Consider the following 16315-nt stretch of genomic DNA (forward strand, 5'->3'; position numbering starts at 1 on the left):
ATTATTGTATAAAGCCTGTTTGAGTTTTGGTGAATGAGCTGGCAGTTTTGATGTTAAAAGATGATGCTCAAGTAGCCTGTTTTTTTGTTTCATTTAGATATATCAAATATACTTGCTCTTAAAAGATGTTTTAAGCTTGATTTATAATTTTATGGCTGTATTAATCCTTTTAGCTGGTGAATCTTTCCATGTAGTAAAAGTGGCAGCAGTAAATTTTTATCAAATGCTTATTTCTCAGTCAGTGGGTCTGTGTATTTATGTTAAAAACCCCAGTCAAACAAAACACAAACCTGTGGATGCTGTGTACGTCAGCAAACAGGTCAGAACCATCTGTAAGTAGGAATTAGCTGAGATTTCTGTTACTGATGAGATGATGTAAGGTTCTTTCTCACCATTCAGGATTTGTATAAGTTAAAGAAGGGGCTGTGTTGTCATTTGTTGATTAGTGCTGGATTTGGTCTTTCCTCCTTTCTCTAGGCTATGTCAGTGTCTGGGTGTTGTCCTCTAGCATTTATTTCCTCCTACTCTGCTCTGTTTATATTTTTTTCTCCGGCTCTTATTTTTCATCTTTGATTGCTAACATGTACCCAAGTGTTGCACTTTCTTTTCTTCCACTTAATTTTGTTGTGAGGTTTTAAGAGGGATTTTGTGTGTGTGTTACAAAGGGACAGACTAGCTTTGGGGTTGTGTATAATAACAATAAAATACCTTTCAGAGAAGCAGAGTGTGCTGGAGTGCTGGGAATGGGATAATGTTGCTGTAAAGCTCCTTTGCTCCCTCCTCAAGGAGCAGGAGTCTGTCCAAGTCTGGCTGTGCAGTCGTTCCTGTCCTGCTTCCAGTGCTCATGGAACTTCCTTTCTAACTGTTGGCATCTTCTCTTGTAGCAGACCTTGGTGTTTCCTTATGAATTACAGAATATCACATTAAAGTAAGATTTTTCACTGTTGGAGGCAGAATTTGGGACAGATGGCAAGTTCTGTACTTGTTCATGCTGAGGTTTGGAATATGGCTCAGTCTTTGCAGCCATTCTCTTCCCAATCTCCATGATGTATTTTGTAACACTCCAAGCCTCTCCTGCACTGCAGCTGTTGGGCACCTCTTTCAACTGCCGGAGTTCTCTGAGCAGTTTTAAGAATAATGGTCAGAGTAGGTCTTGAGCAATCTCCCCGTCTTCCACCTTTGTCACTTTCTCTCTCCTTTTTCTTCTGAAACCAAAGAAGAATTGTCTTTTCTGACCATTCTTCTGTTTCTCTCAGCCCCTGAGGTGCCAGTAGGGAAACAAATTTAGCACATTTGAAGTGTGTGTCTGGCTTCAGTGTGCACTGACCTGCCAAAGTCAGCAATTAAGTTATTTGTTAAATCACTGATCAGGATGTGTGTGTGTTCTGGAGTGTTATCATTATTTCTGAGTTTAATTGCTACATTTCTGTCTTCCAGACTCCAGAGGAAATCCTACACCATCTGCAAAACATTGTAGACTTTGGAAAACATGTGATGAAGCAGTTCTTTGGGGAGAACTATGTTCACCATGGGGTAAATGATTTGTTTCTAAAATAAATTGTAGGCATTAGGCATTGATAAACACTGAAATGTTTGGGGGAACACTGAGCACCAGTGAAAGGAACTAACAGGGTTTGTAAGATACACACAAGAGGTGTTTGGATAGAAACAGGGATCCTGCTCTGTGCTGATGAGGTGATTGGATTGTACTCAGTGGTTTGGATATTTCCAGCTACTGATGAAAAGTGTGGTCATTTCTTTGCTCTGCCTAAGGCAAGGGGGATGTGTGAGAGATTTTTAGGCTAACTGCAAAACAAGGGGAGAAACCTGGTTCATATAAATTGTGGAGGTTTCTGTGCAGTCAGAGGTCACCTTTTCCCTTGCTCTGTTCTTCAGGGCAGCCAGATCTTGTTCACTTATCTGATGTGATAAGTGAACAAATTAACTGAAAAAGTTACAGCTTTACCTGGAACTTGAGTTACACAGTTCTGCCTTGGAAGGGTGGGATGTGAGGCATGGGAGTTTTTTGTTTGTGGAAAGGACAAAATGATGCAGGTTCCTTCACACACATTAAACTTGCACTGAAAATTCTCTTTGTGATGCATTTATTTAAATTAGTCCTTGGTTTTTATAGAGGAACAGGTGTTGCCTGTGATTTCAGGTACAGGTGTTCACAGACAGTGAATCAGAGGGAGAAGCTGCTGGCTGCATACTTCTGTGTACTGTGTGTAACCCACTGAACTTTGCTCTTCCATTTCAAGACTCACAAACGAGCTATTAATTTTTGCATTAAAATGTTTTCTTTATTTTTTCTCCTATAGGAAATTATTCAACTGCCATTAGACTTTGTAAGACAGCTCTGTTTGAAAATCCAGCCAGAGAGGCCAGGTAAGTGCCAGGGATGGGATTAGAAAGGGGCTTCCTCAAACTTTAAAGCATTTTCCTTTGTTCTAAAGTAAAAAAGAAAAAAAAAAAAATCATCACACTATAGAATGTAAGGAAACTTTTTTTTAATATTTAGACAATGATAAGTTGAAAATTTGTTGTGGAAAAAAATGGATGGATTGTGTTCTGGAATTAAAAGTAGTATGTGATAGCTCTAAAAAAGGCAAAGAGATCGACCCTTATGGTGTCTTATGTTCCCAAATGTTCCTGAGAATGGCCAGAAACTCCTGCTTTAGCAAAACTCCTTGAAGACAAATGCAGCGATAAGTCCAAGGACTGTAATCAAGTGCTTTGATGCTTTTGATCCAGGAAAAAAAAAAAAGAATTATTTTACATATAGTGAATACTGTTCATTTCTCCTCACCTGTTTCAGAAGCAGTTCCACAGTGCCAAGATCCAGTGAATAGGAAAGTTAATAGTATCTAATAAAAGTTAGAAAATCAATGATACTCTGGTGGAAGCGAATGATAGGATTTGGCTTCATTTCTCAATGTTAAGCTTTGTGTGTCCACAGCTACTGGAGATTGAAATGTGGCTGTGGGGAACTGCCCAGGTGCTTCACAACAGTGAATTTCACTGTCCATTTTTAACAGGAATTTTTTTTTAAACCTCAGATTATTTTTCAATGTTACTCTTCACATAAGCCTGTGTAACATGCAAAGGAGCTTCTCTAATACTTCAGATTTCTGTGCCTTTCTGATTTATCAAGTGGCTTTCAGCTGTGAAGGTGTGAAGGATGTACTTTTGCTTAAATTTAGAAAAAGAAAACAAACCTCAACATTTTGTTGGAGACAGAAGGCTTCTTGCTCATCCTGGCGAAGCAGTATGGCATGACAGGCTGGTGCCTGAAGCTTTGGTTTCTCAGATTTTTTTTTTTTTTCTATTGCAATGTATTTTTCAGAGTGGGCATTTTTCTCAGCATTGGCAACTGTTACAGAAACGTGTGTCCTCTGTGTCTGTTTAGTAACAGGTGCTTGGAAATCTGGGGGTATGTGCTCTTGTTAGCTTTGAACTACAATTTCACAGACCTGTGTCCCAAAGGATGCACGTGGAAGAGGTTATTCAAAGGATTTTTATGCAGAATGCCTCCTAAGTTTATGATATTCCTGCCAGTTTTCAGATCCTTTTGACTCAGCTGAGGGATGATAGGTCATGCATAGTAAGCAAAGGGGAGGGAGATCACATCTTTGGATAAATACATTGAGTCACTTTAGCTGTTGTTGGCCAATCCGTTTCCTTGCTGTTTCAGACCTCACCTTTCTTGGGATGAGCTGGCCATTAACAGCAGCTCTTGGGATACTCCTGTGCCTGGGACAGTTTTGAGGAAACTGAAACCAGGCGTTAATAATGGGGAGGGCAACTTTGTGCAAGTGCGTAATTGGCTAAAGCTGATAAACCGTGTGTCCTGACCTTCCACGCTCGTTCCCACGCCTCAGCTGGCGAACGAGATGGCTCCAGAGTGAGCAAACACCCCCGAGCTAATTCCCCTGTCGGTGCTGTTTGTCCCCTGCTGTCGCAGAGTGTCGCTGTGACAAGGACATGGACACGCTGAGCGGTTACGCGATGTGCCTTCCCAACCTGACGCGGCTGCAGACCTTCCGCTTCGCCGAGCACCGGCCCATCCTGTGCATCGAGATCAAGGTGTGCGGGGACACAGGGGCTTCTGTGCATGCTTAACTAGCACTGCCCCAGCAGCTTCCAAGGAATGCAGCAGTGGGGCTGCTTTCACTGTGACCCATAGCAGGAAACAGCCCCCTCCCTCTTCCAATTCCCAATCTTTTGAAACTTGGGAAACTCCCAGGTCTTACTATGTGGCTTTTCTCTAGGTCACATGTGTCTTTATCTTTTAAAATAATTGAGAGTAATTCAGCTTTTAAATGCTGATTTTTTTTAAAATAATCTTTAACAACTTTCCTTTAACTGGAAAGATTTGCATATTGTGTGCATTTATATTTCAACAGAGAGAGACATTTGTATTTACGATCTTCTTTTGTTTGTTTGTTTTAGCCAAAGTGTGGCTTCATTCCCTTTTCCAGCCATGTTTCACAGGAGATAAAGCACAAGGTGTGTCGTTACTGTATGCATCAGCATCTAAAGGTAATTACTAAGTCACCCTGCTTTCCTTTGGCTGTACTGTGCTTTATTTGCTGTTCCTGTTGAAACTTGCTCAAATCTCTGATATGACTAAAGCTGGTAGGAGGGTACACAGCTCAGTCGCTGGGTGTGAATTTGTTTAATGAGAGATGGAACAAGTTCTGTGGGAAGCTGGAAGAAAACTAATACAATATCAGCCTTTGGGGACTGTGAATATTGTGATAGGGTCAATCTGATGTGGAACTTCCTTCCCAGATCAGCTCACCAAGTGCATTCTGTGACTTAAAGCAAACAGCATGTAACAGGCACGGAGTTCATGGACTCGTGTCTGCTGTGACTCTGCAATGGTGTGACTGTGACTCCCTGGGATTTAATGTGACCTTTCTCCTTTGTGAAGGCAGTTTGAGTGACTTGAGTTAAAAATGACTGGGAACACCCACGGTGGTCAGGAATTTTGTGTTCAAAATGGTTTAAATGTCCTGACCTCTGGGGGCAGGATGTCAGAACCACAGACCTGGCTGTTAAAAGTGGGACAGCAGCTGTTCCATGTGGAGTGGGTAACAGCAGTACTCTGGGTTTTCCACAGGTAGCCAACGGAAAATGGAAGCGACCAAGTAAATATTGCCCGTTGGATCTCTTCTCAGGGTAAGCATTCTGTGGTTTTGCCCACCCCTCTCCCCCCAAAAAAAATCAGCATTACAGATTTCTTGCTTGAATTACTTTGCCTTTCACTGAGGTATTATGGATGATCAATGCTGGACCTTTACAGTGATTATATCTGGTGTTATCTCCCACTTCACACCTATCACAGCAGTCAGAGCTGCCTTTTGCAGCATAACATTGCATCCAAGAGCTATTTCGTGTACTCAGACCTGAAGTTCACTTTGCCTTTGCAGTGACCTCAGTGTGAGTAATGTGCACAGTGCATGTGCTCGCACCAGGTGTGAACATCCAAAGGCTTTATTTACAAAGGCTTTATAAACATTCTTGGCTTTATTTTGTTTTCCCTAGAAATAAACAAAGAATGCACTTTGCTTTGAAGAGCTTATTACAGGAGGCACAGAACAACTTGAAAATATTTAAGGTAAACAGTTTAATCTCTTCTTGCTTTTTTTTTGCCTTGGATTGTAAACGATTTGACTTGAGCATCTAAACAGTCATGATCATCTGTCAAACCCACCTAATCAGACCATCACTGTTGGACCCCATCAAGAGAAGGAAATGGGAGAGTTCTTAGTTAGATTTCTTAGGTGAGGACAGAGAAATAATAATTTCCCAGAATTCACAGACTCAATATCCTGAGTTAGAAGGACCCATGGGGATCATCAAAGTCCTGGCCCTGCACAGGCACCCCAACAATCTCACTCTGTGGTTAAGAGCATTTTCCAAATGCTCCTGAAGCTCTGGCAGCCTTGGGGCTGTGACCATTCCCTGGGGAATGAATTAGTGGGAGAGAATCACGGAGGAACAATTAATAGAAAAGGTAAGGTGACCAAAGTTTTAAAACTTTATGTGCTGCTTCAGAAAGAAGAAAATAGAGAACTTGGCACGTTGCTGCAAATACTTTGTTTTAGATTCCTGTTAAAGCACTGACACAGGCCCAAGGCACAGCAGGCCTCACTGAGGAAGGAAAAAGTGGAATTCCAGGACACTCATGTAGGAAAAATATGAAGTAGTAACTGATGATTTGTGGAGATTTTCAGATTAATTGTAGGAAACAAGATTCTTTCAATTTATTTCCAATATTAGATCAACTATTTGAATTACTTAAACTTCTATGAGGTGCCCTCTTTCTGTACTAGTGCAGGTAGCTAGCACACCTTTCCTGTACCCTTTCACAGCCTTCCCTTTGCCAGTCTGGGCTGGTTATAGAAGGGTGTTTCACACTGTGCTTTTTCACTCCTGGCATTATTCAGAAAGAAGCAATAGGCAAATGTCCCAAGTATCATTCACCTGTATTATTCTGGTTCCTTACAGGTCATTAAGTTGGGAAAGTAGCACTTGATTTAAACAGTGGTTTTGGTTTTCATTCAGTGGTTGTTACCTGCAGGTTCTGATTAGACTTAAGAGGACAAATCTTAAGAGATTGGGAATGTTGTGTGTCTGTATCAGATTGTTAAGGTAATAACACTTTTCTATGCTTAAAATATTAAACCTGATGCTCTGAGTAGCTCAGTATGAATAACTTGACTTCCTGATGTGCCTAAAGGTTTCTTTTTCTCCTTGTTGCAGAATGGGGAACTAATTTATGGCTGTAAGGATGACCAGGACTGTGTCTGTGACTGGAACGAACTTGCTCGTCACTTAAAACCTTTCTTTTTCCCTTCCAACGGGCTGGTCAGTGGCCCCCACTGCACAAGGACAATTGTTAAGGAATTGATCCACGTGATAACCATGGCGCTACTGAGTAGCACCGACACCTGCAGGGCAGGCCACATGAAGACAGTTCCCATTTCACAGGGGAGAAGCTACTGTGAAGCAAGTGCTTTTAATAAGGAGCTAGTAAGAAATGGTAAGTGATAATATTGTAAAAACTGTCATAATTTATTGATCATGGGATCCGAGAATGGTGTGGGTTGGAAGGGATCCTTACAGGCCACCTAGTCCAGCCCCGTGCCTTGGGCAGGAACATTTTCCACCAGAGCAGGTTTCTCAGAGCCTTGTCTGATGCAGCAATTCAGATCTTTGTCTCTTCTAAATACTGATATGAAAATGGAAACAGGAGTTCTAGTGGCATTTAAAGGGAGAGTTCTGAGCTGTGTAGCTGCCAGGTAGTTGTTGTTGACATGATGTGATGTTGTAGTGGCACTTACAGCACTGTATCTAATAATAGGGATAAAAATAAATTCAGGAGGTCATAGAGGAAAAAAGGAAGAAAATAGCAGTTTCAGCTGATAACAATCATAGGTATCCCAAATAAGTGGGGAACTTTTATGTTGCATGTGATGAAGTTGGGCTGCTTTGGTTGGTTTATTACAGTACCTGTACTTTGCCTTTCCCTGCTCCTCCTATCAGCCCTCACCAGGGCACAGCTCATTCTTTTCTTCAGCTGCTCTGCTGCTGGTAAAGAGAGGTCTGAATATCAGAGGGAAAAGGAATGGGAAGTGAGAGTTGGAAAACTGTAAATGATGTTAGTTCCTCAGTGCATAAGTTCTGTAAAATTCTAATTATTCAAGATGCTGCCGGTTAATTACACAAACAGCACATTTCTTACTCTGCTTTTGAGGAAGACATTTTTGACTGCCCATGGTTTGGTGTGGTGGAGAAAGAGCTGTCTTAGAGAAATTATAGCAAATACAATGCTTGATACTGTATAAAAAAGATACCAGAGCTGAAATGCTAAATTACTTTCTGTCAGTGATTGATACTGTTCAAAGTGAATTTATGGTGGCTTCAAACTCAGATGAGAAATTTCTCTTGTGGACTCCATATGAGTAGATTGCAGTGGATGTTTTGGTGGTGGATGCAGTGGGTTTATTTTGGTGCTTGTTTTTTTAAGTAGTTTGTAAAGTTGAATATTGGGTGTTTAAATGCTGTTTAAATGTGCAGGTCAGGATCTGCATCTCCCACTTCTGTTTGGAAACTGAAGTGTTTTGAGGTTTCTCCCTACCTGTGACTGGACTTGAAGTATTTGGATTTATAAATAAGCATGTGTAATGGCAAATTGAAGCTAAGACTTGTGTCTGCCTTATTTTAAAATGCATTTTCTTCTAGGTAAACATAAATTGGAAAGCTCTGGTTTACCGAGGGGTTGTCTCCTTTATAAAACCCTTCAGGCTCAGATGCTTGACATGCTGGATATTGAAGGACTCTATCCTTTGTACAGTAGAGTTGAACAGTACTTGGAGGAATTTCCTGAAGAGAGGTAAGACTTGGTGGTTTTCTTTCCAGTCGTGAGTAACCAGGACTGCAGGCAGGATTTGCTCTGTGCACACACTCTGTTATATTGTACAACCTTCCTTCATGGCACTGCATATTCTGAATTTCTAACTGAACTTCCAGCTGATGTTGGTCACTTTGGCCTGAATTTTAAAGTAATGATTATGGAATGTTCACAACAGTCTAAGAGAGGAAAACACTCTTGGTACTGGTATATTTGCAGAAAGTTACAGTGAAATGGGTGGTTTCTCCTGTCCCCAGTACTTGCAGAGCTGGGAATGTTTGAAGGATAATGATGTTCTGCAATGATGAATACAAGCTGCTGTGGTTTTTTTCCTCAAATAAGGCTCATTAGTATAATAATAATTGCTCCAAGCAGGCTCCACTGGGGTGCTGTTCCTCTCCTGTGCTCACACGAGGGCACTCTGGCTTCACTCAGGAGCTGCTGCTGCTTGTGCAGTTACACAGGAAACAGAGCACTGGAAAATGTGTTCTTTGATCTGAGGGGGGTTTGTGTGGGACAAACCCCACTGGAGGGGTTCAGCTTCTCAGCAGGGGCTCAGCTGTTCAAAGGGGAAGGAAGGAGCCCAGGGCACCCCCATCAGCACATGGTGTTGGATCAGGGCCCTGTCAGATATGCCTTTGCCCCCAGTTTATACTTTTAATGTACAAAATAATATACATATAACAAGATGTTATTATATATTTCTTATATATGTATTTTCAGGAAGGCTTCTGGTGGTTCTGCAGACTGCTAGAAATTTTGAAACTTACCCATTTTTGCAAAAACCCCATAATTTTGCAGTGATACAGAGATAGCAGAGGATTAAGAATGATGCATGATTACAAAACCCCACACAACTCAGATCCTAAGAAGCAGCAAATGTTGAGTGATTGGAGAATAACAGGGACTGTTGGGATGTTGGTTGGCAGTGGGTTAATACTTGGACATGTTCATCAGTGTTATTGTTGGGTTGTTCTAATCTGAGTGTCTGGGCTGCTGAGGAAAGTTCACTCTGAGAACCAGCACATCATTCTGGCTGTCTGTAAATGTTCTTTTTACATTCATTAGGAGTACATTACAGATAGATGGACCTTACAATGAGGTGTTTTACGAGAAGCTGCTGGACCTTTCCCTGGAAGATGACGGGACTGTGGCGTTTGCATTAACAAAGGTACTGCTCAGCCCCTGGAGGCTGTTGGTCTGCCAGTGCTAATTAACCTGTGTCACTGAAAGGGCTGCAGAATGGATGGAGGCAGCACTGCTGGCTTGTTGAGGTCTGCACAGTAAAGTTCTTCATTGTGTCAGGGTGCATCTTTATAGCAGAAGCAGTTAAAAAGAAGCTTGTAGCACCAGTTCCTGAGAAAAATAAAACTGTTTATTTGCTTTCTAGACTGAGGAAGCATTTGCAGGAACTGATGTTGTTTGGCCTTCAGGAATGTGATCTGTAGGAAATAAACATGATTCTTATACAGGATGCTGCAAAAGCACCTGCTCCTGCCAACCTTCTGTTACAGAGAGAATTTCCAGCTCTTATAGTGCCAACATACCAATACAGGGAGTGCAGTGCTACTTTTTGTAAGGAACAGGATGTTTTACTCAGGTAAACACCAATCTAAGAGAAAATGTGTGTTATTTTCTGTTGTCTAGGTGCAGCAGTACAGAATAGCAATGACTGCTAAAGACTGCTCCATCATGATTGCCCTTTCCCCCTGCCTGCAAGATGAATGGTAAGAGCTGCCTGTACCTGCTTTGGAATGGCTCCAGTTGTTTGGAAACTGGGATGTTTGTACTGTTCAGGCAATTAAATCACTTTTAAAAAGTGTGGGATGTGTGGGGGGTGCTTTGTCCAAATATTTGGCTGTGAGCATTTTAGTATAGTTCTGAGTCATTTATGACCAATGTCTCTTCCTGAAGAGTTTTAAGTTGACCAAAATTATCAAAGTTTTATATTTATTCTCTTCTTAAACTTTGAACTGACTGTTCATAGTAGTTCTGGATAGTTTTAACTAGGTACAATTTTTCTGCCTTAGCTTGAATAATCTCTCCTATGAGAACACTGAGTTGCCTTTAATGGCCTAGTTAGAATAAAACCAAGGCAATAATCAAGAGGTGACAGCGTTGGCTGTCAGGCAGGAGGCTTTGTCACAATATTATCCCTTTTGGCTTGTGTCAGCAGTGCTAATCTCTTCTTCTGCAGGGGGCTTTGCTTCACCAGAGCCCTTTTATTTTTAGAGAATGCTGCTCTCTGCATTTGTCCTGCAGCCCTCCAGTGAAGTGCTAGTGATGGACATGACTTGTGCAATGGCTGATTTCAGAACTCCTCCATCCATCAGTATGATTGGACAGCATACTAAATGTTTTATTTCCTTGAACCTAAGTAGGAGTTGCAGTCCCTTTTCTGCTCTTGCTGGTTAATGAGGCTGTTGCTTTGTATGTACCACCTAGAAACAGCTTAGATTTACTAAATACAGTAAGTGAGAGTAATGTTTGACTTCAGCTGTGTGCAAGCTGAAAGGAAAATGACTGGAAGGGGTGCCAGCAAGGTCCCATCAGGACTGGTAAAGCTGGAGCTATAGTTTCCTAAGTGCTACATTAGCTGCAGTTTATTTTCTTGGGCTCCCACAAAAGTTCTAGGATAAACATTAGAGTCACTTCTGTAAAGGGACACATAAATTAAAAATACTGGTTTCAGTGACTCAGATGTGCAATGTGGTTTTATTTTCCAGCTCTGAGCAAAGACCTGTGGTACTGACATCCAAATCCAGATTCACCTTCTCTGTTTCTGTGCTGGACCTGGACCTGAAGCCCTATGAAAGCATCCCCCACCAGTACAAACTTGATGGTGAAATAGTCAACTATTACCTGAAGAATGTACAGGCCAAAGAGGACCCAGTTATGTCCAACCTCTTCAAGGAGAATGAAGACTGCACATTAGTTCTCCATAAAGTGTAACCATTCCCTTAAGGTTATTTTTATTCAAACACATGAGAAAGTGAAAGATTATTGGAATACAGTTATGGTGATTTTTTTTTTTTCTTTTCTATTGTGTTCAGTGCATTTTTCAGCTGTGAATGTTTTTTGCTTTATGAAATGATTTCTGATGGGTAATGCCTTCTCAGAGACCTGGGATAGCACTAAGCCACATGTTTGCTAGATAACCTTAATGAATGTATTTAATGTGACAGAACAGGTAACGTGCCATACCTTGGAACTAGAGGACAGATCAAATTAATATGAAAAGTCTACTTCCTTAGAATTGAAAGAGCACAGAATTAAAGGTTTCCTGATGTATTGCACTAACATAGAAAGCCTAATTACTAACAAGAGAATTGCCTTGGAGCCTGTGCTAGTGTCCCTCATCCCTACTAAAGGAGGGAATGCTCTGGCAAAACCTATACAACACTTTAGCATTAATCCACTGAAAATACAACCATGCAGTGGCTGATCTGTGCAACTGCCCTGGCACTGCAGAACATTTAAGTACTAAATGCATGGACTAGGAACACCAGGCTGCCTCCAGAAGTTGTGTGATCACCTTGTATCTACCTAAAGCTTCTGAAACAAAGTGCAAAGGGTTAAGGTAAGCAACTGGAGTTTTACATGATAGTTGGGCTTACTTAACTCACCTGCCATGCTGGTTTTTATTGTCTCTGTACCTTATATGCTGCTATTGGAGGTGAAACCACAGCTTGCTCTTGTCTAATTTAAATTGAGCTATAAGAAGAATATGTTCTGATTTTTACAGATAATTTCAGGTCTTTCAGATAGTGCTAAACATTGGCACTATTACACTGATGCCCCACAACTGTGTAGCATGAGCAGCTGTTTTAAATGACACAGGAAAAAGGTGACAGAATCCCCCTTTTCTTCCCTGCAGCTGCAGAGGGTCAGTCTCATGCCAGGTGAGCTTGTGTCAGTGCTGCATATGAGCAGTGCTGTGTGCAGCTGAAGGCTGGGAGCTGCTGCAGTGAAGCCATCCTGGGGGAAGATGCTGAGCTGGAACTGGAGGGTATGTCCATCCTGAGGGTATGATGATAGAAGCTGCAGCTCCTTTTCCCTCAAGGACTGGTGCAGAGATGCTGCTCCAGCCCCAGGGAACAGCTCTTACCTGGACACAGCCTGTGCTTACCAGTAACAGTGTTCAGGGGCATGGAGCTTAACTCCTAAAAACAGATTTATACTGGGACCTCAGTGTAACCTTTGAATTGTTCCACTTTACCTGAAATTCAAAAATAAGAGCCTCTGTACCTTGGCACAAGTCAAGGAAGAAATGTGAAACACAGAGCCATGACTGCCCCTGTGCCAGAGGCCTGAGCTGGCTGGCAGTGTTGGCATCCAGTGCCAGGAGCCCTTCTGGGACAGGGCCTGGGATGTGAGACTACAAAAGTGCAATAAGCTGGCAGCAGGAATAGCCCCTTCTTCCCAGAGAAAACCTGGAGGGAGAGAGCTCCTTATAAATCCAGAAACCCTCCAGGCCTTAGAAAGAGGAAGAAGGAAGGACCCTGCACAGCTGGTTTCCAGGTTTTTTTGCTGTAACTTCACACACATTTCATATGCAAACAGCAGTGTCTGTGCTGAGCAAACAGTTTTGTTTTCAGGCAAGGAGGAGGGAGCTAAAGATGAACTAAAGGTTGCACAAAACCAGCTCAGCCAGCTCCATGTCAGTGGAGAAGTAGGAATGAATTTTGCCTGTGTACTGGATTCCAAACTTGAAATGAGCCTGCCTTATCTAACAAGATAGTTGCCATTCATCACAACCCACTTTCTGGTGTTGTTCAGCTGTCCAATCTGACAGAAACCAGGCCCTGCTCTGTCAGTTTTTCCCAACCTACCGTAACAGTGGGAGACCATTCCAGTGATCAAAGAGTGGATTATTACATTTATGGAATTAGAAACAGATGGTTTCTCCACCTCTTTCCCCATTGCTGCAGGGAGTGAGGGCTCCAGCAGCTCTGCCCTTGGAAAGGAGGGCTCTTCCTGTCACAGGAGAGCCCAGAGCTGGTGGGTTTGGGCTCTTGGTTCCAGGAAGTGTTACTCCCCACCTGAGAACTGACTCCAGTCACATCAGTTTGGTTGGGGTGCAGTGCTAGTGCAGAGCAGGAACTCCTGGAAACACGGAGAGTTCCCAGACGGGCTCATGGCACAGCTGATAGAAGTGAAGGGACAGGCAAGCCATTGGTCTGATCTGTTTTGTTTCTTCAGGGATGAATGTGTAAAAGGTGATGCTTTGGTAATGTGTACCAGAATTTCCTCCTGGAAGTCAGAAATGCAAAGGAAGTGCTGCAGTGGGCAGGAGTGACTTGCTCACCTGTTCCTAGGGGTGTCATGGGCCTCTCTGGGTTAGATTAACGCTGTCTCAACACTCACATTGTGGAACAAAGTTACTTCATACAGTTACTCTTGGGTTTTTTAGCATTGTACGTCTTTGAAATCTTCAAATTGTCTTCTTCCACCCTAATTTAATGAGAAAGCTGTTTAACTCTTTGTTCTAGGAGTCTCTTACTGTTCTCTTGTCATTTTAAAATCACTGTACTTTTACAGAGCTGTGAAATGAATTGGATTTTTATGGACTTGATTTTGACAGTGCATGATCTTTTAACAATTTCCAGGTATCTAGAAATGTTAAGAAGATAAACCACTCTGGTACATTGATGATTCAGAAAGATAAATTTATAATGAAATCACTCTGTACATGTAACTATTTTATTTGGCATTTTTGTATTTAAATGGCTGTATTTATTTTCATGTCATGACAATTTATATATAACGTGCCATAATTGTACAGATAGCATGTTTTATGAGTATGGTTTCTAAATGGAAAATAACTTAATGTTTATATTCAATAAAATTACAGACTGTGTAACACAATATCTTAATTAAAACTACTTTTGAAATTGCTACCTGATGTAAGTAAGTCATGTTTCTGAGGCCAGCACTTTGATCAGGTTCTCGATGGCTGCCTCGATGCCGAAGAGCCGCAGCGCGCTGCGGAAGCTGCCGGGGATGCTCTCCACACTGCTCGTCCTCTTCTCCAGCACTGCAGGACAAACAGAGCACTGCAGGTTATTTCCCTGACAGCAGGTGGGGCAGCAGGATGCCTGCAGGCAGAGAGGGTTTGTGAGCCCTTGGGGATTACACAGGAGCTGAAGTGCAGCTGCTGCTGAATTGGTGGGTTTGTCTGGTTGGGCTCTGGGAGCTGGAGTTCCATGGACAAAACCAGGCTCTGGCAGCTCTGGAACAGCCCCTGAAGTGACTGAGCTTACCTTGCTCTGGTACTTTGGGCAGCAGGTCCAGGACAGGTGTAGTGGTCCCTTCTTCATTGAGATGGATCTTCCAGACAATCATCAACTCAAACCTGCAGCAGGTGCACAGCAAAGGCAGCTCAGGTTAACCAGGTGCTATCTTTAAGGTTCCTTCAAAGCAGAAAGTGCAGCAGTCACGAGGCTCAACCTCATGCTCTGCAACAAAATTCACCTCATGCAATACAACAAACCATCTCTGGATTCAGGAACCAGGAACACATCAATCCAGTGACAAAGAAAGGTTCTGGCTACATCCAGACTTGCACAGTACAGTCAAAGTGAGAGGAAAGCAAAGAAGAGCTCTGAGTGTCCCCTGGCTCCAGCCCTCATATGTAATATCTATCAGGATCAGGTGCTGAGAACAGGAAACTTGTTTCAGAAGTGTTTGCATAAATGGTGATATGCTGGGTTTGGAGTAAGGGCTACTCTGCTATTCATGGCCCTTTTAGACTAATGGCAGGTAGACATCTGTCCAAGGCCTACATTCCTGCAGTTCTTTCTTTTAATTAGAAATAAAGCTTAACAACATAGTTACTTTTTTCAGGTGGCTGTGCAAGGCCAGTCATGACTCCCAGCTTTGACAGTGGCACGAGATCACTGCAGCATCCCCAGGGAATGGTGAGGCAGGAGCAGAGTCCAGAACAACACCCACAGCAGAGCTGCTGCTTTACAGCTCCCTTTGTTCCCTCCAACCCTCACATCCCTTAGTGGAGGTAAGGCTTCCCTAAGCCAAAGCTGGTCTGCACAGTGAGTCACTGTGAGGAGGAAGGTCCCTTTCTCAGTGCTGTTCAACCCATCCTGACTCTAAGAGTTTCCTTCCAATGTGATTTGTCAGCCTTTTGCCACTTCATTTTTACAAAGCCTTTGGGAATCTGTGCACAGCTTGTTCTAGGATTTTGCAAACAAATTTCTATGCCAGTCTATTTTCTACCAAGCCACTGAATTGACTTTTATATTCCTGTGTTGCATGTGGGTGAGAGGGAATGAGGATAATGGAATTGGCACCTGGCATCAGAGGAGAAACTGTAAAATAAAGCAACTTCTTCCCTATCTGGGATAGTCTAAGAACAATTCATTCCTGCACCCCTGAATTAAAGGACTTAGTTTTAAAGGGTAAGTTTGGCTGAATGAAGCAGCATCATCTATTAGGGTTTGTTTGCTAGTTCTACACACAAACATAATGAAGGGAGCTGTGCCTTATTTCCATGTAAATTAAAGCATGTTAAAGCAAGGTGTAATAGGAGAAGGGAACTTCTGATCCAGTCACATAATAGTAATTTTCATTGCCCTTACAGAATTCCTGACAGTGATAGTTACACCATGTTATATTTAACTGTAAGGATTTTTTTCCCCTGCTGGAAAATCTCATAATTCCTTCATCTAACTGATTTCCATCTAAAACAATGATAAAGTACAGCCACAGTTGCTTTGCTTCCATTGCACAGTAAATGTCCTTTTCTTTCAGTTCTTTAATGGCAAGGCACCAAGGAACTGGGCTTTGCTGGGATGGGACTGGGATCCCTGCACCTCCTGCCACAGAAGGAACCCAGAGCTGCAGCACAAAGCTGCTGCCCTGCCTGTGCAATCTCTC

At 42.3% G+C, this 16315-nt stretch overlaps 2 protein-coding genes across 3 annotated transcripts in view; one reads left to right on the plus strand and one right to left on the minus strand.

Moving 5' to 3' along the window:
- The window catches only part of IPPK (inositol-pentakisphosphate 2-kinase), a 29217-nt gene extending 15784 nt beyond the window's left edge, over positions 1-13433 (plus strand). The window contains exons 3-13 of the mRNA XM_056501398.1: positions 1438-1533; positions 2322-2388; positions 3965-4086; positions 4453-4542; positions 5126-5184; positions 5551-5623; positions 6772-7051; positions 8254-8404; positions 9491-9593; positions 10070-10149; positions 11149-13433. Coding sequence (XP_056357373.1) covers positions 1438-1533; positions 2322-2388; positions 3965-4086; positions 4453-4542; positions 5126-5184; positions 5551-5623; positions 6772-7051; positions 8254-8404; positions 9491-9593; positions 10070-10149; positions 11149-11374 — 1347 coding nt within the window. The 3' untranslated portion in view covers positions 11375-13433. The remainder of the gene's footprint in view (positions 1-1437; positions 1534-2321; positions 2389-3964; positions 4087-4452; positions 4543-5125; positions 5185-5550; positions 5624-6771; positions 7052-8253; positions 8405-9490; positions 9594-10069; positions 10150-11148) is intronic.
- A 678-nt stretch (positions 13434-14111) lies between these two features.
- The window catches only part of CENPP (centromere protein P), a 110603-nt gene continuing 108399 nt past the window's right edge, over positions 14112-16315 (minus strand). The window contains exons 9-10 of one of the 2 annotated variants that reach the window (XM_056501404.1): positions 14686-14777; positions 14112-14459 (exon numbers count right to left, since the gene is read on the minus strand). In XM_056501404.1, the coding sequence (XP_056357379.1) occupies positions 14338-14459; positions 14686-14777 (214 nt within the window). In that variant the 3' untranslated portion in view covers positions 14112-14337. Of the gene's footprint in view, positions 14521-14685; positions 14778-16315 lie in introns of both variants that reach the window. The other variant, XM_056501405.1, reaches the window with a different exon arrangement.

This window comes from Oenanthe melanoleuca, chromosome 12 (assembly GCF_029582105.1).
Source record: "Oenanthe melanoleuca isolate GR-GAL-2019-014 chromosome 12, OMel1.0, whole genome shotgun sequence".
Lineage (NCBI taxonomy): Eukaryota > Metazoa > Chordata > Aves > Passeriformes > Muscicapidae > Oenanthe > Oenanthe melanoleuca.